The sequence below is a fragment of the Paroedura picta genome, chromosome 5 (assembly GCF_049243985.1).
Source record: "Paroedura picta isolate Pp20150507F chromosome 5, Ppicta_v3.0, whole genome shotgun sequence".
In the NCBI taxonomy this organism is placed as follows: domain Eukaryota; kingdom Metazoa; phylum Chordata; class Lepidosauria; order Squamata; family Gekkonidae; genus Paroedura; species Paroedura picta.
This window is the reverse complement of record NC_135373.1, coordinates 127106962-127131586: the sequence shown is the minus strand read 5'-3', so window position 1 is coordinate 127131586 and position 24625 is coordinate 127106962. Positions and strand designations below refer to the sequence as shown.

The 24625-nt window shown below is 55.3% G+C and overlaps 1 protein-coding gene across 8 annotated transcripts in view; it reads right to left on the bottom strand.

Annotated features, from left to right (window-relative positions):
- Positions 1-24625, bottom strand: part of FLNC (filamin C) — an 83698-nt gene that overhangs the window by 47895 nt on the left and 11178 nt on the right. For all 8 annotated transcript variants that reach the window (XM_077340431.1, XM_077340432.1, XM_077340433.1 and 5 more), the window contains exons 2-7: positions 11191-11439; positions 7554-7651; positions 6424-6574; positions 5661-5779; positions 2050-2127; positions 491-653 (exon numbers count right to left, since the gene is read on the bottom strand). In XM_077340431.1, the coding sequence (XP_077196546.1) occupies positions 491-653; positions 2050-2127; positions 5661-5779; positions 6424-6574; positions 7554-7651; positions 11191-11439 (858 nt within the window). The remainder of the gene's footprint in view (positions 1-490; positions 654-2049; positions 2128-5660; positions 5780-6423; positions 6575-7553; positions 7652-11190; positions 11440-24625) is intronic.

Here is a 24625-nt window from a genome sequence, read left to right as displayed (position 1 = left end):
GAATGTTCAGCCTGGAGAAAAGGAGGTTGAGAGGGAACATGATAGCCCTCTTTAAGTATTTGAAAGGTTGTCACTTGGAGGAGGGCAGGATGCTGTTTCCGTTGGCTGCAGAGGAGAGGACACGCAGTAATGGGTTTAAACTTCAAGTACAACGATATAGGCTAGATATCAGGAAAAACATTTTCACAGTCAGAGTAGTTTAGCAGTGGAATAGGCTGCCTAAGGAGGTGGTGAGCTCCCCCTCACTGGCAGTCTTCAAGCAAAGGTTGGATACACACTTTTCTTGGATGCTTTGGGCTGATCCTGTGTTGAGCAGGGGGTTGGACTAGATGGCCTCTATGGCACCTTCCAACTCTAGGATTCTGTGATTCTATGACCTTTTGTCCAACCCATCAGACTTCCCATGAATCCAGCTCTCACCGGCTGGCAAGTCCCACCCACAGAAAGACCAACTACTAGGTCCATCTGCTTTCTGCCAGGTGTGACTTACCTGCCGTGTAGATGTCGAAATAAGTGGGCTTGTTAGCCACGTTGCCCACAGGTTCCAGTCCTGGGCCTCGGGCCGTCACCTTGTTGGCATCTCCCAGGGCCATGCCTACGTTGACCTCGAAGGGACTCTTGTCGATATTCTGTCCCGCAAAGAGCACGGTGACCTGGACCCAGGAAGCAGGGATGAGACGGGGAATTCAGGACACCCAGCCAGCCCTGGCACTACCAGGAACCTGGTCCCTCCCCACACCGCTCAGAAAAGAACATAACAGAGCAGGAAAAGCACTGCAGACTAAAACCACCTGAGAAATCAGTCATAGCTGAACAGGCTCTAAACCAATCTGGACGCAGAAGCCTATTACAAGACACAGAAATACTGGGCAACACCGACGGCTACTATGTTAAACCATACAAGGGAGCTAATGAAATTCACACAGTTTCAGCAAAAAAGAAGAAAGTCTGAAAAGCAACAAAACCTGGCAACCAGCTCCTAAAAAAAAAAAAAAAAACACCTCCCAACGCTGCTCCAGTTAAGAACTTGACTGACGGACTTTCTAATGAACTCACCCAGACCCAGGAAAAGCTAATGGACTTGCTAATGAATTCCAGACACAGAAAAAGCACTTCCTAGTTCCAAGCCACTCCCAGATAAGACAGGAGTTTGATGTGTACACACACACACACACACACACACACACACACCAAGTAAATAAAATGCCCAACAACTGTTCACACTCTCCACACTTTGGCACAAGTTATTCCCATCTTGTCATGTCCAACCTCTGATGGTGCCAGCCACAGTGACTGGCAAAATGTCAGGACTAAAACTGACAGACCACCTACGGCTATGAAAGCCTTTGACAATTCAGCACAATTTTTCTATATCTTTGCTTCTATATCTTTAGCGTAATGCAAGGCAGATTTGTCAAGAATGCAGGTGGGTGGCCAGGAGAAAGGGGAAAGAGGAGAGAACCACAACAGCTAATTTGTACTACGATGAGGTCTAGAAACTCCCCAGGAGTGCTTTTATTTTGTTCAGTCTCAGGTCTGATATTTCATATGCCAAATTCCCCGGCTGGACAATGAGTTCTGAGCTTACAGGGCAAACCTGCGGAGTCTCCAAGCTCACACAATACCATGTTTCTTCATAACAGAAGCTCTGAGGTCCTAGCTTAGACATACACGACAGACAGAAATTCAACAGGTAGATCCCCCAGAGGATGGAAACGGCTGTCACGTTGCAGTCAATTTAGGGTGACCTCATAGGGTCCTGATTGCTGTTGCAGTCCTTCATTTCCTCTGTGGTCTCCCATCCAAGTCCTAACCAGGGCTGACTCTGCCTAGTTTCTCTGATCTGAGCTAGCCTGGGCCGTTCAGCTCAGGGCGGGATTCCCACCCTAATTTATGTAGAATTCCATGAATTGTTCAGTTCATCCCTCCTCCAAGCAGACCGCCCCTTGAGGTCTCCCTGCCTGCTAGCCACCCACAAGGGAATCCGTCTTGACCCATCGACAGACTCGGGCCAAAGCTGAGATGCCAGCAAAGGAGGGAATCTCTCACCTTGTGGAGACCGGCCACCTTCGGCACGTAGGAGACGGAATACGTTCGATTCTTGTCATTGTTTGCCACCACTTTGGCCTAGAGGGGGGGGAAGGGGAGACCATCACGGGGGCATCTAGGATCCTTGCAGCCAGAAGATAAAACAAAAGCAGTTTCCAAAACGTCGCGAAAAGGGCCAGGCAGGTGGGTTTGGGACTAGGCAGAACTGAGCAATTCAGCAGCTGTTCTCGTGCGGGGAAAACACCACAAGGTACCAAATTGCACACCTCCAGTTCATCTCACAGAGATTGGGCCACATCTGGAGACATTCCCAGTTGTTAATGTTTTTTGGGGGTTGGGGGGGGGAGGGGTTCGTTTCCAGCAAAGCTGATGGGCACCAAAGGAAATCCTGCCTTACATAGAGAGGGGTGAAAATGTGGAATTCGTTGCCAGGGGATGAAGCGATGGTCAGAGGAATGAACAGCTTCCAAAGGGGACTGGACAGATTCACGGATACATGGAGGAGAGGCCTATCAGGAGCTACGAGCCATGGTCAACCTTTGAATCCCAGAGCCAGGAGGCAGTATCTGTGCCCTGTTGCTGGCCCTGGGTGAGACGGGAGGCTGGACTGGAGGGACCCTCCCTGGCCTGACCCAGCAGGGCTCTTCTGAGGGTCTTCTCAGGGGAAGGCCTCGGCCTCTCTGCCCTGTGGCTGGCCCTGCAGAGGAACTGGCTGGCCCCTGGGTGAGACGGGAGGCTGGACTGGAGGGACCCTCCCTGGCCTGACCCAGCAGGGCTCTTCTGAGGGTCTTCTCAGGGGAAGGCCTCGGCCTCTCTGCCCTGTGGCTGGCCCTGCAGAGGAACTGGCTGGCCCCTGGGTGAGACGGGAGGCTGGACTGGAGGGACCCTCCCTGGCCTGACCCAGCAGGGCTCTTCTGAGGGTCTTCTCAGGGGAAGGCCTCGGCCTCTCTGCCCTGTGGCTGGCCCTGCAGAGGAACTGGCTGGCCCCTGGGTGAGACGGGAGGCTGGACTGGAGGGGCTCTCCCTGGCCTGACCCAGCAGGGCTCTTCTGAGGGTCTTCTCAGGGGAAGGCCTCGGCCTCTCTGCCTTGTGGCTGGCCCTGCAGAGGAACTGGCTGGCCCCTGGGTGAGACGGGAGGCTGGACTGGAGGGACCCTCCCTGGCCTGACCCAGCAGGGCTCTTCTGAGGGTCTTCTCAGGGGAAGGCCTCGGCCTCTCTGCCCTGTGGCTAGCCCTGCAGAGGAACTGGCTGGCCCCTGGGTGAGACGGGAGGCTGGACTGGAGAGACCCTCCCTGGCCTGACCCAGCAGGGCTCTTCTGAGGGTCTTCTGAGGGGAAGGCCTCGGCCTCTCTGCCCTGTGGCTGGCCCTGCAGAAGAACTGGCTGGCCCCTGGGTGAGACGGGAGGCTGGACTGGAGGGACCCTCCCTGTCCTGACTCAGCAGGGCTCTTCTGAGGGTCTTCTCAGGGGAAGGCCTCGGCCTCTCTGCCCTGTGGCTGGCCCTGCAGAGGAACTGGCTGGCCCCTGGGTGAGACGGGAGGCTGGACTGGAGGGACCCTCCCTGGCCTGACCCAGCAGGGCTCTTCTGAGGTTCTTCTCAGGGGAAGGCCTCGGCCTCTCTGCCCTGTGGCTGGCCCTGCAGAGGAACTGGCTGGCCCCTGGGTGAGACGGGAGGCTGGACTGGAGGGACCCTCCCTGGCCTGACCCAGCAGGGCTCTTCTGAGGGTCTTCTCAGGGGAAGGCCTCGGCCTCTCTGCCCTGTGGCTGGCCCTGCAGAGGAACTGGCTGGCCCCTGGGTGAGACGGGAGGCTGGGCTGGAGGGACCCTCCCTAGCGTGACCCAGCAGGGCTCTTCCGAGGGTCTTCTCAGGGGAAGGCCTCGGCCTCTCTGCCCTGTGGCTGGCCCTGCAGAGGAACTGGCTGGCCCCTGGGTGAGACGGGAGGCTGGACTGGAGGGACCCTCCCTGGCCTGACCCAGCAGGGCTCTTCTGAGGGTCTTCTCAGGGGAAGGCCTCGGCCTCTCTGCCCTGTGGCTGGCCCTGCAGAGGAACTGGCTGGCCCCTGGGTGAGACGGGAGGCTGGACTGGAGGGGCTCTCCCTGGCCTGACCCAGCAGGGCTCTTCTGAGGGTCTTCTCAGGGGAAGGCCTCGGCCTCTCTGCCTTGTGGCTGGCCCTGCAGAGGAACTGGCTGGCCCCTGGGTGAGACGGGAGGCTGGACTGGAGGGACCCTCCCTGGCCTGACCCAGCAGGGCTCTTCTGAGGGTCTTCTCAGGGGAAGGCCTCGGCCTCTCTGCCCTGTGGCTAGCCCTGCAGAGGAACTGGCTGGCCCCTGGGTGAGACGGGAGGCTGGACTGGAGAGACCCTCCCTGGCCTGACCCAGCAGGGCTCTTCTGAGGGTCTTCTGAGGGGAAGGCCTCGGCCTCTCTGCCCTGTGGCTGGCCCTGCAGAAGAACTGGCTGGCCCCTGGGTGAGACGGGAGGCTGGACTGGAGGGACCCTCCCTGTCCTGACTCAGCAGGGCTCTTCTGAGGGTCTTCTCAGGGGAAGGCCTCGGCCTCTCTGCCCTGTGGCTGGCCCTGCAGAGGAACTGGCTGGCCCCTGGGTGAGACGGGAGGCTGGACTGGAGGGACCCTCCCTGGCCTGACCCAGCAGGGCTCTTCTGAGGGTCTTCTCAGGGGAAGGCCTCGGCCTCTCTGCCCTGTGGCTGGCCCTGCAGAGGAACTGGCTGGCCCCTGGGTGAGACGGGAGGCTGGGCTGGAGGGACCCTCCCTAGCGTGACCCAGCAGGGCTCTTCCGAGGGTCTTCTCAGGGGAAGGCCTCGGCCTCTCTGCCCTGTGGCTGGCCCTGCAGAGGAACTGGCTGGCCCCTGGGTGAGACGGGAGGCTGGACTGGAGGGACCCTCCCTGGCCTGACCCTGCAGGGCTCTTCTGAGGGTCTTCTCAGAGGAAGGCCTCGGCCTCTCTGCCCTGTGGCTGGCCCTGCAGAGGAACTGGCTGGCCCCTGTGTGAGACGGGAGGCTGGACTGGAGGGACCCTCCCTGGCCTGACCCAGGAGGGCTCTTCTGAGGGTCTTCTCAGGGGAAGGCCTCGGCCTCTCTGCCCTGTGGCTGGCCCTGCAGAGGAACTGGCTGGCCCCTGGGTGAGACGGGAGGCTGGACTGGAGGGACCCTCCCTGGCGTGACCCATCAGGGCTCTTCTGAGGGTCTTCTCAGGGGAAGGCCTCGGCCTCTCTGCCCTGGGGCTGGCCCTGCAGAGGAACTGGCTGGCCCCTGGGTGAGACGGGAGGCTGGACTGGAGGGACCCTCCCTGGTCTGATCCAGCAGGGCTCTTCTGAGGGTCTTCTCAGGGGAAGGCCTCGGCCTCCCTGCCCTGTGGCTGGCCCTTCAGAGGACCTGGCTGGCCCCTGGGTGAGACGGGAGCCTGCACTGGAGGGACCCTCCCTTGTCTGACCCAGCAGGGCTCCTCTGATGTTTTGGCAGAATGGCTTCTGGGCGCTGCCTTGGTACTCTTTGATCCCTCTCTTCCAGAAGGCACAACCCTCAGGGCTGTGTGGGGGTTAAAAGGCAAAGGGGTGGAGGGAAAGGGGCAAAGAGCATCAGCCACCAGGCCCGGTACCTCCTCCGTGTGTCCTTCAGGGTCTTCGATGTAGACCAGCACCTCTCCCAAGCCGGCCTCGATGGTTTCCACTGTGAAATGGGCTGGCTTTAGCACGGTGTTGCCGTGGGGCTCGATGCCTGCAGGAAGGGTGCAGAGGGTTAGCTGGGCCTGGGGGGCAGGGGGCCTGCATCTTTCAGACCCCCACCACATTCCCATAATGGAGGCACCCTTCGTCCCCCATCCTGAACTGAATTTAGGAACTGCCCCCACTCTTAAGTCAGACCAGTCGTTCTTCTACATCAGCCTTGTAGCTAGTCTTCAGCCCAGAACAGGAGATCTCAGGATTCGAACCCAGGGCATCCTGCGCACAAAGCAGGCCACATCCTCTTCCCCGACCTGGCACTGTTGAGCTCCCCAAATTACACCTGACCTACGAACTGCAAGCGGGTTGCTCATTTCCCCTCTCCTCCCTTTATCCACACAACAGCCCTGTGAGGTAGACTTGGCTGAGAGCGTGTGGCTGGCCCGAGGTCAGCCAACAAGTTTCCATGGTGGAGTGGGGATTCGAACCTGGGTCTCCCAGTCGGGCACGGTAAGCAATAAGTCACTGAGACTCTTAGAGGGCGGACTCTGCCGTAGAATCTCAGCGAAATCCTTCCCCCCTCCGCGGACACGGCCCCCACATCTGGAGGCATTCCCCAAGCTGGGAATGGTTGGCTGCCCTTTTCCTGGCCCGTCATGGCCTCCCTCCCCCTCCCCAGAAGGGTCCCCCCCTTCCTACCTGGGCCATAGGCCTTGGCCTTCTTGGGGTTCAGGAGCTTCGAGCGCAGAGGGGCTCCCGGTTTCAGCTTGGCTTTGGGGAACTGAGACAGGTAGGTCATGACGGAGTGCTCGTCCACGTTGGGGTCGACGATCTCTTCGGGGGCTATCACCTGCGGCAATGGGAGGAGTCAGGCAAGAGGCACCCCCTCTGATCCACATAGTATTTCCCCGTCTAGCCCAGTGCAAAGGGAAGACCCAGGGCCAGGGAGGGAGCTTGGCAAGCAGCTACTCCTCTGGAGGGGAGACCCTTGCAGTAGCTCATCCCCATGGCGCCATTGTGCTGGAGCTGTGGGAGACCCCAGAGGCCAGGCCTCAGGAGTGACGGCGGTGGCTCAGAGTCCTGGTTCCCCCAGCTGCGGCCCTGTTCTACAACCAGGTGGTGGCAGCGTGTGTTGCCCAGAGAGAGTCCGATGTGCCTCCCTCCTGGAGCTGGCAACCAGCCAGAACGGGGAGTGGGCAAGGACAGAACAGGGCCGGCAAGGCAGAAGCAGGCGGGTTCTGCCGCAGAGTCTTTCCTGGCTCCCCCCGAAGAGGCAGGGTCACGTGGGGGGCCTTCTGATTGGAATCAAACCGGGTTCTCCAGATTAGAAGCCGCCCCTGTTAACCACGACACCCAGCTGGGTAGAGAGAGATTAGTTTGCTGAACTCCTGAGCTGACCTTGGGGCTGTGACCTTCCAGAGCAGACCTCCTATTCTGGGCTAGAAGAAGAAGAGGACTCCAAGGGAGTCTCAAAGCGGCTTCCAGTCGCCTTCCCTTTCCTCTCCCCACAACAGACACCCTGTGAGGGAGGGGAGGCTGAGAGAGCCCTGAGATTACTGAAGAAGAAGAAGAAAAAGAGTTGGTTCTTATATGCCCCTTTTCTCTACCCAAAGGAGTCTCAAAGAGGCTTCCATTCACCTTCCCTTTCCTCTCCCCAGAACAGACACCCTGTGAGGGAGGTGGGGCTGAAAGAGCTCTAAGAGAACTGTGAATGGCCCAAGGTCACCCAGCTGGCTGCACATGGAAGAGGAGGAGGAGTGGGGAATCAAGCCCACCACCACACCACGATGGCTCCTTCCCCCCGCCCCGCCCTTGGGGAAAACGGCTACCTGAGGCACCCCCAGCCAGTCATCCGCCTGCTGCATGGCCTCCCGGGCGTTCTCCACTGGCTGGTTGGGGTCCCAAGTCTCCCAGTCGGGGCACAGGCCTAGGAGAAGGAGAGAAGCAGGAGGAAGCGTCAGACGGCCCACTCTGGCCTTGGCCTCATTTCAAGACAACAGGGGCATTGTGGCTTCCCTTGGCACGGCCGGCCGGCCGGCCCTCCAGATCTGGCCACATCTCACCGGATCCTGTCCACCACCTGCTCCTGGGCAGAACCAACCAGGCCATCTGGAACCTCCAGAGGAGACCAAGGAATCCCTGTTTCGGGGGGGGGGGATACCGGCAAGATGGGGGGCTGAAGAAATGGACGGGGGCAAATTTGGGGAGGGAGGAACTGCAAACGGGCAGCGTAGGACTCCGGGAAATCAATCTTATTTGGTTGAGAGACATCGTTTATCGTCCACCTCCCTTTCTGGGACTCAAGCCGGATGACCCAGAGTGAGTCTAATGCAGTCTGCAGGGCGGAGCGTTCAATTATTGTTGCAAGCCGCCACAGGCTAGCTGGTCTAGGAGCAGCGGCATAGAAATTAAATAATCAATCAATCAAAATAAATACCACAGGACTGGAGAATCCCAGAGCCAAGAACAAATCTAAAGAGAACTGGAGCATGGCATGAGTATTAACATGCCCCATCGAGTGACACCAGGATCCCACTGAACTGCATGCAGAAACGGGAGGTCCCCAAGTGGTGGCTGGACAGGTCCTTCTCCTGGATGCTTTGGGCCGATCCTGCATTGAGCAGGGGGTGGGACTAGAGGGTCTGCATGGCCCCTTCCCACTCTGGGATTCTCAGATTCTAATTCTCCAGTGTTCAAAGTTTCAACAACAGCCCTGCATGGTAGGCCAGTATCGTGTACTACAGAGAGCTCCTTGCACTATGCAGCAGGATTAGCCAACAGGCCAGAGTGAGCAGCCCAGTGTAGGCAGGGAGAGGACTTAATGCATTAAATCAGGACAGAGATCAATTAATTGGCGGCGTGAGCATGACGCGGTGCTCGAAAACATCCGGCCGCTAACGCAGGCAGTGGGAATCCCACTCCCCCCCCCTCCCCGAGCAAGAGAGAAATTAGGCCAAGAACTGAGAGGCAGGCGGGGGGGGGGGGGAGCAGGCTTGCAGGAAACCTTCCCATATAAGGGTCCTTCAGGGCTTCTGCGAAGGTAAATTTGGGCAGCAGCTGACGGGACGCCGTCCAGAGCAACCGGCTTGCAGCAGTCCCCTCCTCCTTTGCCCAAATCTAGGAGGATGGAGAATTGGGCCTGCTTGTGTGTCGGGGGGGGGGGTGCTCTTAAACGGGTTGAGGGGGTCTTTCAAGGAGGCATCGGAAAAGGTGACCCACCCCCCGCTTTTCCCAAGGGCTGATTCCACCCAGGAGTGACCAGGTCTGAAATCCAGTTTTCCAGTGCCCTGGAAAAAGTCAGTAAAGCTCGATTAAGGTCTGGTAGCACCTCAGAGATTTTTGAGGGAGAAGCTCTCAAGAATCCACGCTGCGGAATCTGACGAAGGGAGCATCGTTGCAGGGGTAGTCAAACTGCAGCTCTCCAGAGGTCCATGGACTACGATTCCCATGAGCCCCTGCCAGCGAATGCTGGCAGGGGCTCATGGGAATTGTGGTCCATGGACCTCTGGAGGGCCGCAGTTTCACTACCCTTGTGAGGCCCAAGAACCAGGTTGGTCTCTAACGTCCTCTGGGACTGGAATCTAACTGATCTACAGCTCTCGGACACTGCCAGAGCTGACTGGGTATCTGAGCATGTGCAGAATGCAGCCCCCTTAACCATCTGCCCAGGAAGCCTCCAGGATGGCTCGGTTCCCATTTGAGACATGAAGGCAGCAATCCACGGCATGCCTTCCTGGGAGGAAACCCCATCAATGAGAGGACTGCTTCTGAGTAAGCCTGCACAGGATCAAACCGAACGTAACTTCAGCATCTCTGGGCGGGAAATCTAGCCGTATGCGGTTTATGGCCCATTAAAAAAAATGGATGGGAGAGAATTTGGGTGCAGGCAGGAGAAACCATGCACTAATTTGGTGGCGAGAGGAGAGGGATACTAAATCTAAGGATCCACCCCCAACAAAAAAACCCTGGGGATTATGCAAATTGCAATTGTCCAAAGGACCACAGCCCCATTTCCCCCAAATCCCCCCCCTCATGATGGGTAACCACAAATCAGTTCTGTTTTAGCCTGGATCTCCCACCCAAAACCCCAGGCTCCCAACCCTCTGGGTTTGCCCAAATTTGGCCAGGCCAGCCCGTGCCAGAGGCAGATTCTCCACAGCCATAATTCAGAGGACAAATTGTTTAGGCTGCACAGTCCAGGAACAGGCAACAGTGGCAGCAAAAGTGGTTTATGGGGGGTGGGGGGGGCAGGTATGTCAGGGAGGAGGAGGAGGGAACACAGCAGGCCCTCCAGGGCACAGCAGGACCAAAGCCCTGGGTTCAGGCACAGCTTGCAAAAAAGAACTTTCAAAACAAAATTCTGAACCCAAATCCTCCTACCAGGCATTTGCCGGCAGAAATGCAAAATGCGTGTCCCCAAAATGCCTTGCTCAATATTGCAAATCAAAGATTCCTTTTCGGGTCCAGATTCTTTAGTGAATTGTATTCCCCCCTCCCTGGCCAAAGGCATTTTCGTGCCTGCTCCCCCCCTCTCAAAAGCACCTTTCCCTGCCCCCTTGGCATGGATCGTGTAATTATCGGCTTCATTTATCCTCTCCTTTTCCTCCCAACTGGGAAACCAAAGCAGCCTACAATAACCATCTTCTCCCATTTTATCCTAACAACGACCTGCTAGGGTAGGCCAGACTGAGAAGGAGTAGCCAGGCCCAAGCTGCATCAGCTACTTCCAGAATCTACCACCTGGTCGTTGAGACAAAGAACTAGCCTTGATCGTACAGACCTACCCTGCAAGTTTGTTGTAATCCTCACCCTCACAAAAGAGATATTTAAAGTCGTACTTGGCTAGGGTCCAGGGTCTCTGAAGGACCATATTTCTGCCCAGGAACTGAGATCTCAGAGAAATGGCACTTTTGATGGCAGTTGTGAATTTCCTACATTCTGCGGGGGGTTGGACTAGATGACCCCGGAGACCCCTCCCAACTCTGCCATTCTACTGTCCCACCAAATCAAAGAAGCTCGTCCAGCAGGCCCAAGAGACAGGGGCCTTTCAGTGGCAGCTACACAACAATGGGACAACCTCCCCAGGGATGTACACCTGGCGTCTTCGGTTTGAATCTTCAGGAGACAGCTGAAGACGGTTTTATTGAGCACGGCCTTTGGATACGTTTACTGGCAATCCTCAATTAGGATTAAATTGAGGGGGGGGGGTTGTTAAATGCATTTTATGTGTCCTCTTTTATGTCTTTTAGCTCCACCGCAAACCACCTCGAGCTCCATAAAGGAGAAAAGCAGCTAATAAATTTTTTAAATGTATAAAGCACTTTGAACTCGCTCAATCACAATGCCCATGCTTGTGAACTCGTTAGGAATAGTCAGAAGGGGCTGCAAAGGCAGCCATGCAGAAAAGGGAGGCACGTTCAGGGGCAGGGCCTGCTGGAGGCGGCCCCTCTGCCCTCACTCACTCACCTGGAGCGCAGTTGTCCACCAGGGCCCCCAAGGCCTTGCCGTCCTGCCAGTCCCGGTTGAAGTTGGTGATGGGCAGCTGGGGCACTTTGTTCTGGATCCAGCCCAGCAGCCGCTGCTTGGGGGTCTGCTTCTTGGCGTCCTCTTCGTCTTCGTCCTCCCACATGGGCATGGAGATGGAATAGTGCAGGATCAGGGTCCAGATCAAGCCCAGGATGAGTTTCAAGTTCCCATCCACGATGGCCTTGCTGTCTGCAGACAGACAAAGGAAACAGAGTAATATAGAGCTGGAAGGGACCCTTGGGGTCATCTAGTCCAACCCCCTGCACAAGGCAGGACATTCGCAACTACTTCCTCCGCACACACACACACACACGTCCCATCTCCCCCATTGACCCCTGCTCTATACCCAGAGAATAGCAAAAGCCCGAGTCAGCCCCAAGTTCCTGACTCCAAGGTGGCAATCAGCAGGGAGCCGAGCACTCGCTCCTGCCCTTCTCCCTTGGTCTAAATTCACAGAATCAGCATTCCTGTCGACGGCCATCTGACCTCTGCTTGAAAGCCTCCAGCGCAGGGGTGGCCAAGCTGTGACTCTCCAGATATCCATGGACTACAATGACCATGAGCCCCCTGCCAGCGTGCATTCTTAAAGGCACATGCTGCTGGCAGGGGCGCATGGTCCTTGTAGTCCATGGACAAGTGGAGAGCCACAGTCTGGCCACCCCTGCCTCAGAGATCCCACCACCTCCCGAGGAAGCCTGTTCCACTGAGGGGCCACTCTAGTTGTCAGGAAGTTCTTCAGGGGGTTTAGCTGAAATTGCTTTTGAGCTCAAGAGGGAGGTGGGCAGGAGCAAGGTCAGTGAAGCGTAGATTTGCGGGGGGGGGGGGGGGCTCAGACCCTTTCCTTGTTGCCCAGGCATGGAAAGAAGACTCCTTTACCCCCCTCGTCCACTTTCACACGTGTGCTAAATAATGCACTTTAGACCCTCTTCCTATGCACTTTGCAACTTCATTGTACTGTGTGAAATGGCAGAATCCACTTGCAAATGACCGTAGGGAATGGATGGAATGTGTGTGTGTGTGAAAGCACAATAACGGAGTTCAGGTCCAGGGTTGAATCTGCAGCGTTAACCCCCTGTGGGGGTCCCCTCCAAGCCATGCCCTCCTCCACCCCCCAAATCCCCCAGTTCTTCCCCAGCCTGGAGCTGGCAACCAGAGCTCTGGGATTCCCTCTGTGGTTCCCAAGGAATAACAGGCCGAAAACAGCTTTTGTGTACCGGTTGCTAAGCGGAAAGGGAAGCAGGCTGGGCTGGAGGATTGGGGGGGGGGGGCAGATGGAAGGGAAATCCCCCCCCCATCTCTGACAGTCTCACAGGGCTTTCTCGGGAACAATGCACAGCGCTCCTTAGCTCAGCCTTTCCATAAACACTGGCTCCGCCAAACAACCAGGCCTGGCCAAGAGTGCACGGCCAGCCCCACAGCCTGCTCCCCTCCTCCTCCTCTCCTCCTCCTCCCAAGGTGGCTGAGGAGCTGCAGCCCAGGGACAGCCCAGGGCACCCCCTCCCAGTGTCCAGGCACAGGTCCCGCTGGGCTCCAGGCTGCAGCCGAGGTGCAAAGGCCAGAAGGGGGGCCCACCAAGAAGCCCCAAGGAAGGCGGACCAGGCCTTCCCACTGAGGCACCGCAGGGCCTTTCTTCTTGGGCCTTGTTCCTAGGGATGCCAGCCTCCAGGTGGGGCCTGGGGATCCCCCACGTTGACAGAGATTAGTTCCCCTGGAGAAAACAGCTGCTTAGGAGGGTGGACACCCCCCTAAGTAAAGGTAAAGGTAAAGGTCAAGGTCTCCCCTGTGCAAGCACCGAGTCATGTCTGACCCTTGGGGTGACGCCCTCTAGCATTTTCATGGCAGACTCAATACGGGGTGGTTTGCCAGTGCCTTCCCCAGTCATGACCGTTGACCCCCCAGCAAGCAAGCTGGGGACTCATTTTACCGACCTCGGAAGGATGGAAGGCTGAGTCAACCTTGAGCCGGCTGCTGGGATCGAACTCCCAGCCTCATGGGCAGACAGATTCAGACAGCATTTCTGCTCCCTTACCACCCTGCGCCACAAGAGGCTCTGAAAGGTAAAGGTATCCCCTGTGCAAGTACCGGGTCATGTCTGACCCTTGGGGTGACGCCCTCTTGCATTTCCTAAGTATTACACCCCATTGAAGACCCTGCCCTCCACAGGCTCTGTCCCCAAGTTTCCTGGAGATTAGGGGAGGGGGGAGTTGGGGGAGAGGGACTTCCGCTGGGTCTCATCTTGTCTTAGAGCCCCCTCCCCACCAAAGCAGCCACCATTTTCTCCAGGGGAACTCCTCTGTGTAGTCTGGAGATCCCCAGGCCCTACCTGGAGGTTGGCGACTCTATTCCTCCTTGCAGTGCAAAATAGAATTCGCCAGCCGAGCAAAGGAAATTTTGGCTTAAAACGGGAGGGAACAAAACAAAGAATCAAGCAAGCCAGCAGTTCATGGATTTTTTTCCTAATATGAGTCAGCAGAAACCAGCAGGGATCTCGGGGCTTTCTGGAAAGAGAAGAAACCTGCGTGGGGGGAAATGTCCAGTGATTCCTCGCAATTTGTGCTTGCTTGTTAAAAAGTCCAGAAATGACCCCTCACCCGAGGGGGTCCACAGATCCCACCTGAGAGCCCCCACCCTATAGAATCATAGAATCACAGAATCATAGAGTTGGAAGGGGCCATACAGGCCATCTAGTCCAACCCCCTGCTCAACGCAAGATCAGCCCAAAGCATCCTAAAGACCCTGGTCTGGACCAGATGGCAAAGGTGAACTGATGCCCCTGGGAACTTTGGGGTCATCATTTCTATCGAGATTTGAGTCCGGTAGCACCATAAAGGCCAGCGAGATTTTGGGAGTTGTCTGACAAAGGACACTTTGACTCTCAAAAGCGCATCAGCTGAAATTCTTGTGCGTGTCTCCAGGACGTTGCTGGACACGAATCTCAGCAATTTACGAAGTGGATCCAAAAGAATAAACAGAATCAGAGTCCAGGGGCCCCTTTAAGACCAACAAAGATTTATTCAAGGCGTGAGCTTTCGAGTGCAAGCAGAGTGCAAGACTGAGGAAGAGTGCTTCTGCCTTGAATAAATCTTTGTTGGTCTTAAAGGTGCTCCTGGACTCTGATTCTGTCGTGATTCTTCAGACCAACACGGAGGCCCACTTGAATCTATCCAAAAGAACAAAGTTAGAGTCCAGCAGCTCCGTTGAGACCAACGAAGTTGCATTCTGGCCACGAACATGGAAGTTTATACCCAGAACTGAACTTGGTTGGTCTTAAAGGCTCCCCTGGACACGGACCTTGCTCTCTTGCTTCAGACCAACCCGAATCTACCTGCAAAACATAATAAAACCGGCTTTTTCATCCGCAGAAGAGCAACAGGGGGACACTTGAGGAGACCCATTGCTTGTGCTAGGCTGGCCAGCCAGAAGAGTTCTATCCTGCGGAAAGGAAGCGGACAACTGCTTTTTAACACGCTTTTAAGCACTCTTTCTGTTACCCATATGTTTCAAATCTCAGCGCATGGAATTCCTTGGTACAATTTGCAAAATCTGCTGGGTGCGTGATTTTAACAGCATGAGAATATTCTCCAGCAGGCATCAAAGGAGGTAGGTAGTTAGCATATTTAGATTAGGAACTTCATGATTAGGAACTCCTGTGCCCTGATTGTCAATGGGAGATTTCTGGCTTCCTTTGAGTACCCTTCCTACCTGCTTTTCCCAGATAACCTTAGTCGGTTAGACTGTTAGGACTATCTCCTCTCTTGCTCAACAAATTTGTCTCTCTTCTCAGTAAAACTATTTTATTCTTTTAAAAACCTGGTGCTCCTAACTCAGGGATAGTCAAACTGCGGCCCTCCAGATGTCCGTGGACTACAATTCCCAGGAGCCCCTGCCGGATGTCCGTGGCCTACAATTCCCAGGAGCCCCTGCCAGATGTCCGTGGACTACAATTTCCAGGAGCCCCTGCCAGCATTCGCTGGCAGGGGCTCCTGGGAATTGTAGTCCACGGACATCTGGAGGGCCGCAGTTTGACTACCCCTGTCCTAACTCTTGCATATTTAAATTCTACCAACAGTTTATTTTCTCCTCTCCACTCCATATCTTGTGGAGGGGGGGGAGTAGGGGTTGCAATGAGATTTGGGTAGCTGGAGGAGGGGAGAATTACGATCCCTCCTGCCAAAGCAAGAATTAAAATGCAAGCAGTGCGCTGCGGGGAGCAGACACCAAACATCTGCTCACAGCTGGATCCCCCCCCTCCCCAGCTTCTTTTGTTGCATTGCTCACTGCTGATTTCATTGTTTCTGCATAACCAACTTGACAGGCCTCCAACCGCAGAAACTGGGGACTCCTCCATGGCTGGTGGGGGCAGCTGGCAGACCAGTCCCCTCCCCCTGCAAAGGATGTGGGGAGGGGGGCTTGCCTCAAAGGAGTCTACAGCAGCTGTTTTGGGAGTCTGACCCTCCTCCCCGCCCCCAGCTGAGCACTGGGACTCCTGGAATGGATTTTTGGAGACTGCACAGCTGCAATGGATCCAGAGAAGAGAACAGCAAGAGGCAGGAGCTGGGGGGAAGCCCAGGCAGGCAGGCAGGGGCCACGGTTGCCAACTCCAGTTGAATGATCCACGCTATTTCTAGTCTGTCTTTCCCTTAAAAAAAAATAATTTTATCAAGAGGGGGGGTTTGAGGGGAAAAGAAACACTATTATTTGAACGTTGAACAGAGAACATGCTGCACAGGCTGAGTCTCACGCGTGGCTGTCAGGTTGCCAGCTCCGGGTGGGCCAATACCTGGACATGTAGAGGGTGGGTTCTGATGAGGGCAGGGTTTGGGTCGGGTTGGGACATCAGCAGGGCACAATGCCAACCAGCCCCCCCCCACGCCCCCCCAGCAGCCATTTTCTCTAGGTGCGCTCACCCTCTGGAGTTCAGTTGTAACAGAGAAGATCCCCAGGCCGTACCTGGAGGTTGGCAACGTCACTTGGCTACCTTATTCCGCGTTCTGAGGCTGCACCAAAAGCCACCTCTGGAGTTCGGTCCTGTTTCGCCTGGCAGGGCAGTCTAGCTTTTTGCAACCAAGGGGTTGAAGAGGGGCCCAGAGGAAGAACAAACTGGCTTGGACACCCCTCAAGACCAGGGGTAGTCAAACTGCGGCCCTCCAGATGTCCGTGGACTACAATTCCCAGGAGCCCCTGCCAGCGAATGCTGGCAGGGGCTCCTGGGAATTGTAGTCCACTAACATCTGGAGGGCCGCAGTTTGACTACCCCTGCTCAAGACGGTCCAGGGTAGCAAGTCTGGGAGAGCCTCTGCTTGACACCCAGAAGGTCCCAGGTTCAATCCTGGCCTGTCCAGTGTGAAAAGGACCAGGCAGGAAGCGATGGGAAGGACGCTGGAGAGCAGCTGCCGGCCTGAGTTGACAATACTGGCCTCCATGGTCTGAGGGTCTGATTTGGTAAGGGGCAGCTCTGGGCGTCCATTGTCCAGCTAAACAGGCAGGCTGGTGAACGCCAAACTTGGGAAAGTCGGGGGCATCGGCCTCCTCCACAGATCCCTTTGCAGGCACACTGAGTTCCCCCGCGCCTCATAGCTGAGGACTGAGGTCAACCAGAGGCACGTGTGAAGGAATACAAAGTGATCTCTCATTTCCCCCGGGAGGATGAGCTCACTGCAGCCTGTGTGCGTACAGGAGACGGAGAGAGAGCCCAGGAGTTCCTTCCCCCTCTGCAAAGCTATGCCCAGCCTTGAAAAACACGGATCCTCTTCCACCCCCTGCAAACACACCCCAAACGTTTGCTCCTGCTCCTTTCTGGTGCAAAAATACCCTGGCCCTTTGTAGCTGGGAATGAGTGGCATTCCCTGGAGGTCTAACAGGCACCAAGGAGAGGGAGGGGGAGGCCGTTGCCGAGGCGACAGAGCAAGGGTACTCGGCATCGTAGCTCTGGCCCAGTGACGTAAGCTGACCAAGCACCCGCTCTCCATCTGTTGGACTCATCAGATTTTTGCTCGCACAGAATCCAGGTGGATGGCAGATTATTTCTCCCTCCTGTCAAAGAAGCCTGCGCTCTTTGAGAGCCAAGAGGAAGTATCTCTGTCTCCGACACATCCTGGGACGCATGGGGTAGGGGGGTCACATATCCTGCCTTGAGTAACTCTACTATTCGGGGGGGGGGGGGAGGTCATTTCCCCGTTCAAATTCCTGTGCTGCCTCTCCTTCCGTACTTGCCTCAAAAACCTGCTTTAAGAACACATTCAAGGGCAGCAATCTGTGTTTCTCTCCCTTCCTGGGGGATTTCTGATTTATTTGTTCTATTTCATTTCTGTTTGTTTTATTTAATTCTTAGCCCACTTTTCTCCCCTACGGGAATCCAAACCTGAGCCAGCTGGCCGAAGGGGGTTGATGGTGATGATGATAATCCTTCTTCCCTCCTCCATTTTATCTGCAAAACAACCCTGCACGGTAGACAGGTAAGGCTGAGAGGGTGAGCCTGCCTCAAGGGGGCCCAACAGAGTGGGGATTCCAACCTGGGTCTCCCAGGACCTTGCATCACACTGGTTTCACTGACCCCAGACACCCCTCCACCCCCAAAAAATGTCCAGTGGAGGAAAATGGCTCTGCATTATTTCTATTACTTTGAGATTTAAGCTCCTCCTTACAAACCTGTGAAAGAGGCAAACAATAAAGGACATCGGCCGAAAATAATCTAGCCGTGAATCTACTGTTGCAATCCATGGAAACACAAAGATTATAAATCCGAAGCCAGGCCAGACAGCTGCCCATAAACTGCAGGGTTCTCCAGTGCCGATCAGCTTAAGGTCAAGGATGGAAAAGAGAGGGGTTTAACCCTTTAGCCTCTGCTCAGTTTTGCAGCTCCAAACAGGGAAACCTGGTTGGTTGTGAGCACTTTGGTAGAGGAACTATGCATATCTTAACATACATGTTCCCCTTTAAATTGTTAACGGCAGAGAAGAGGAGCTGGTTTTCAAGCATAACTGGAAACTGAAGAGTTAAACCTCATCTCCTGCCCCCGCATGGTCCCAAGACAAATTGAGGCCTCTAATGTTAATACTATGGAGCAGGGGTAGTCAAACTGCGGCCCTCCAGATGTCCAGGGACTACAATTCCCAGCGTTTGCTGGCAGGGGGCTCATGGGAATCGTAGTCCATGGACATCTGGAGGGCCGCAGTTTGACTACCCCTGCTATGGAGCATCAAGCCACCAGGAGTAGTCAAACTGCGGCCCTCCAGATGTCCATGGACTACAATTCCCACCAGACCCCACCCACACCTGCCAGGCTCCACCCCTTTGCCTCAAGGCTCCTCCCACCAAGCCCACTGGCTCCTGGGTCGATCAGCTTTGGACCCCCTTGGGCTAGCCACGCCCCCCTGGTCCCCCAGACGCCCTCTGGGGTTCCAGAAAGTTCCTTTGGCTCCTGCTCCCCCTGACTTTGCCGTCAGCTGCTCTCAGCAGCTGCTTCTGGGAGCAGAAAGAGTGCTTGCCCAGTAGGGGCTGAAGACAGCCGGATTAGCACGGGAATTTCGGACTCCCCTTCCCACACACCTCCCCCCCACCCTCTGCCAGCCTTGCACTGTCCAGCTGCTGCCAAGCCCAGCCAAGTCCCGAGCTCGGCCATTCCAGCACCGGCACAGCTTCCTGTCCAGGCAGAGACGGAGAAAGTACAGAGGAGGGCGGAAAAGGGGATCCGGGGTGTGGAGCCCCCTCCCTAGGAGGAAAGGCTGAAGAGTCGGGGGGGAATTCGGTTTAGCAAAAGAGTCCTCTACGGAGGACAAGAGAGAGGTCTTTAAAATTAGGCACAGGATGGCAAAGAGAAACGCTTCTCCCTCTCCCAAAAGGCAGGGGTAGTCAAACTGCGGCCCTCCAGATGTCCATGGACTACAATTCCCAGGAGCCCCTGCCAGCAGGGGCTCCTGGGAATTGTAGTCCATGGACCTCTGGAGGGCCGCAGTTTGACTACCCCTGTGCTACAACGTGAAGGCGTCCAGGGACGCAGATGGGCAGGAGGTTCAGGACGGGCAAAAGGAAAGGCTACTTTTCTCACAGAGCAATGAAAACATGGAATTTGCTGCCAGAGGATGGAGTGATGGCCACAGGAGGCTTTAAAGGGGCTTTAGGGAGAAGTCACCGCTGATTTTTACGGCAACACGCAAAGGGTTTTCAAGGCCAGAGCCGTGGCCTGCTTCTGCCTCCCAAGCGCCTTCCGTGGGTCCCTAAACATAACTCCTAGTCCTTCTGTGCTCTGGGTTCCGATCCCAGCACAGCTAAAGGAACAGGATCAACAGGCTGGCGTCAGAGCCTAACCGCCCTGCAGGATTGTCGCTCGGGGACTTCCAAATGATGCAGAGGAACAATTCCCCTCGCATGGGCTGACTGGCAGGAAGACAGTGCCCCTTTCTTTGCGTTATTTATAGAGGCTGCCTTTCTCACGGAGATGCAAAACAAGGAAGTCCTACTACCTGGCTCTCTTGTGGTTAGCAGAGATTCCAAAATCCAAGCCACTGCAAATAAAAGGAGCACCTCATGTGCCCCTTTCGGTTTGTTTTCCAAGCTGACAAAGTAGAGATTTGCTGAAAGAAAAAGCACCAGTCTCTCTCAGCCTTTTTTTGAGCCCACCGGAACCCACAGAATTTTGAGAGGCAGTGTAGAGCACCACCCCAAAATGGCTGCCACGAATCCTCAATACTAAAATGGGTCAAATACTAAAATGGCTGCTGCAGGAGGCGGAGTCAAGCATTAAACCGGCTGCTGCAGGAGGCGGAGTCAAGTACTAAAATGGCTGCCGCAGGAGGCAGAGTCACGTCATAAAATGGCTGCTGCAGGAGGCGGAGTCAAGTACTAAAATGGCTGCCGCAGGAGGCAGAGTCAAGTACTAAAATGGCTGCCGCAGGAGGCGGAGTCAAGTAGTAAAATGGCTGCTGCAGGATACTTCCCTCCCTACTTTGCAGTCAATCAAAACCCTTTAATTTGCATGAGGGGAGCCAATGACGAGCCATGCCTTACTTTTGGAAAAGCTTGGTGGGTACCAAAGAAAGTATTGGTGGGTGCTGTGGTGCATCCACCCTGCACTCAACATATGGATTTTAACCACAGTCAACGCCCCTAACATCACAGATCAAACTCCCTCTCCAAACTGCTTGGTAAAACTTGACAAACAGAGGAGGCAGCCAAATGCTCTCCTTCAGAGCAGATGAGGCCCTCAGATGCTTCCATGCTTGAGAGGAGACGAAGGGGGCAGAAGGGCGAGGTCTCCCCTAACGGCTGTCAGCCACTGGACAGATATTTCCTCACTATTCTCTTCGTGTGGACCCCTTTCTGGAGCCCAAGATGTCCCCCGTGCAATTCAATCTCAAGTGAATCCAAACAAATCCAGATTGCTGGTTCTTCCTATTTATCTCTGGAATCTGTTCGCCTTTTTCATCGTGCCGTGTGTTAATTTGCCTTCCCGCTTTGGCTGTAAGTCTGAGCTGATTACTTCCATGCCACGACATTGTGTCCGAGGAAGAGGGCATGCACACGAAAGCTCATGCCTTGCATAAAACCTGGTTGGTCTTAAAGGTGGACCTACTAGACTCTAAATTTGTTCTGCTGCTTCAGACCAACACAGCCACCCCCTTGAAATTGTGAGTGTTTTTAAGGCCATGCAGCAGGGGTAGTCAAACTGCGGCCCTCCAGATGTCCATGGACTACAATTCCCAGGAGCCCCTGCCAGCGAACGCTGGCAGGGGCTCCTGGGAATTGTAGTCCATGGACATCTGGAGGGCCGCAGTTTGACTACCCCTGCCATACAGGGCTGACTTCATTTTAAGCTGTATAATCATCCAGAAGCATTTCGGACAAAAAGCTAATAATGCACCCAGCCTTCCGAGGCATGGCACATGGATGCTCTAAGTTGCAGGGCAAATGGAGGAGTGGCAAAGAGGTTGTGCTCCTCTCAAGACAGAAAACAGCCCTGCCTTCTTGCGGGTCTGTTTGGACACAGCCCCAATGGCCTTCTGCAGTCCAGTTGCAAAAATTCCTCCCTTTCCCACGCTTTAATTAAGTGTCTTCCACGGACAAACGTTGCCCAGCAGAACACTCATGCGCGGAGCCCAAACATTTGATATGCATCACGCTAAACTGTCCCAAAATAACCGGGTTCCTGTTCCGGCCATGCGCTCAGAGCCTCCCACAATCCCCTGCCAAATATCTGATTTCAGCCCATCCGGGGAGGGGGGGGGGTCATTCCTTCTTGGCCGGCTGTCAGAAATGTCCTTGGGTCAGAACTTCAAAGAGAGTGCTGCCTTCCTTCCCTCTTGAGATCTGCTTGGAGGGCACACACCTGCGGCAACAGCGCAGACTCACCCTGGTCCACCAGACCGGGCCCTGTCTAGGGTTGCCAATCTCCAGGCGGGACATCGGCCAATATTACAATGGCTCTCCAGGACCCCTGAAGAAGCGGGGACACTAGGGTCCCTCCCCTTCCCAAATCTGGCCCCCCTCAGACGTCACACACCTCCCTCCAAATCTCCACGTATCCCCAGCCCAGAGTGGGTTGCCCTAGCCACGCCCTTTCAAGAGGGAGGGGATGGAGAAAACTTTTGAACACCCCCCAGATATAGAAATACCCCTCTAGGTAATAAACCAGAGCAAGAGAAAGTTAGTAAGAAGTGCTTCTCTCTCCCCTCTGCTCCTCCATGTCCTTATTTTTGATTGCCTAGAATTGTTGGGGGGGGGTCCAACAACAACACCCAAACCTGCAATCGGGACGGGTACAGTTCTTCCTGTCACCACCCCATTCTTCTAGGCCAGTCCTCAGACAATTTAGCTAGGTAAGCTTGCTGTGCTATTCTTAGCTTATTGCACATGCCTGAATTCTTGCGCATGCACCCCCTAGTCTGGAGAACGGGCATTTTTAAGCAGAGGCTGGAGAGCCATCTGACGGAGAGGCTGATTCTGGGAAGGCTCAAGGGGGTGGCAGGGGACAGTGGATGAGCGAGAGGGTTGTGGATGTCCTGCATAGTGCAGGGGGGTTGGACTAGATGACCCATGAGGCCCCTTCCAACTCTATGATTCTATACATTAAATATGCTACGGTAAGGTGGATCTGCAGAGGTGATAAGACGGGACATATGGAAGAAGCAGGAAAGGAATGACGAAAACGGGCCATGTGGGGTAAAACAGATTAGTTAAACATATCTGAAGGAAGGATGATTAACTTTTGCTAAATATTAGAACCAAGCCGGAGTCCGGGGGCTCCTTGAAGACCCACAATGTTCCATTCCAGGCATGAGCTTTTGGGCAGGCACACTGCTTCAGCGAAAGAAGGGCACACCTAAGAGGAGATGAGATGGCCAAGGGGCAGGCTGCTAAACTAGGTGGCAGGTGAAAGCTCACGGTGAATCCTTGGGTTGCCAGGCTCCGGGTGGGACCTGGAGATCTCCTGTTCTGAATTTCAGAATACAGAAGTCTATTCCTCTAATGTCTGGTCTGGAGGGGGAATACAATGGCTTCATCCACACACACACAAACACTCCTCTGCTCACACCCTGCCTTCCCAGGGCTCCAATCCCAAACCTCAAGGAATTTATCAACCTGGCGGAGGGTAGAGTCTGAGGACAGAGATTGGGGAGGGGGAGGGGGTATAATGCCATAGAAACCCCCCGCCAAAGCAGGCGTTTTCTCCAGGGAAACTGATTTTGGTCCTCTGGAGATCACCTGTAATACTGGGACACCTCCAGGCTTCCCCTGGAGGCTGGCAACCCTAATCATCGCCCTCCAGGGAAACTGATCTCTATAGAAATAAGTTGTCATTCCGGGACGACTCCAGGACTCACCTGGAGACTGGCAACCCTACAGTGGCCTGGGTTGACACTAGGCACCTCCCCAAGGTATAGCCTGGACAAGGCACCCGAACTAGCATCCCAGAGGCATGGTCGGGGCAGCCAGCCGGGCAGAACAGCACCGTCAACAGCTTTTCCTGAGCTCCCTGTCAGCGACTGAGGACATTAGGCTGGGAGCCGGGAGCCGGGAGCCGGGAGCCCAGGGTTAAATGGCGCAGGAGGGGAGGGCCCCAGGGCTCGCTCAGCCTCCCCCCCCCCCCCCAGCTATTCCCACCTGTCCCAGGACGAACAGCTGAGGGCAAGGAGCATGTGGGGAGATTCTTTGGATTCCAGGCCCTGGGCTGTAGCCCCTTTGTGAGCTGGGAGGAGAGGGACTGGAAGCGCCAGGCCCCTCCTCACCCAGAGCCAGCTGCCAGGCTCAGCTCATCCTTCCCATAAAGCTGCAAACTTTCCCCCACTCTGGCATCCCAAAAGCCCCCAAAGGGTTAAAGTCTGGGGATTTTTCAATGGGGCCAGAAGGACCGCCTACTCTTTTACGAACAGGGAGTCCAGCCTCCAGGTGGGGCCTGGGGATCCCTTAGGATTGCAACCCATCTCCACACCAGAGAGATCAGTTCCCCCTGGAGACAATGGAAGCAATGGATGGAATCTATGGTCCGGTACGCCACTGAGATCCCTGTCCTTCCCTGGATCCATCCCCAGATCTCCAAGAGTGTTTTGCAGTGTTTGGAACCGGCGTATCATACCTGTCTTTGACCATGGAAGAAACTCATCTGGCTAAACCAGGGGTGGGCAAACTGTGGCCCTCCAGATGTCCATGGACTACAAGCATTGCTGGCAGGGGCTCATGGGACTTGTAGTCCATGGACAACTGGAGGGCCACAGTTTGCCCACCCCTGGGCTAAATGCTCAGGGTCCCATTGGGTCTACGGCTAACCTAAGTGTAGGATTTTATCCAGATTTGAATAAAAATACATGCATTCTCCCATATTATTGATAACACATTTGTTACATATTGACCCGCCCAGTTTTATCCCAGGGGGAAGCTCTCCTGATCACGCACTTAACAGCTTATACCTTGAATAAAACTTGCTTGTTCTTGACGAGCCAACTTGGTGTCCTGGTTAAGAGCGGCAGCTTCTAATCTGGCCAGCCGGGTTTGATTCCCCGCTCCTACATGCGCAGCCAGCTGGGTGACCCTGGGCTAGTCACAGTCCTGTTAGAGCTGTTCTCACAGAGCAGTTCTGTCAGAGCTCTCAGCCTCCCCTCCCTCACAGGGTGTCTGTTGTGGGGAGAGGAAGGGAAGGCGATTGGAAACCGCTTTGAGACTCCACCGGGCAGTGAAAAACAGGGTATAAAAACCAACTTTCCAGCTTCAAGCTGCTCCAGACCCAAACGTCAGCTCACTCGAACCTGTCGTGCAGTTTGGATGGCTTTATACGGCGAGCTGCCTTGTAAGGGCAGAAAGAGGGGAGAGCACACATTTCGGAAATGGATTAAATGAAACGGGGCTGCGGGCTCGGGAGGCAGCCGTCTGCCCTGCGGGGAGC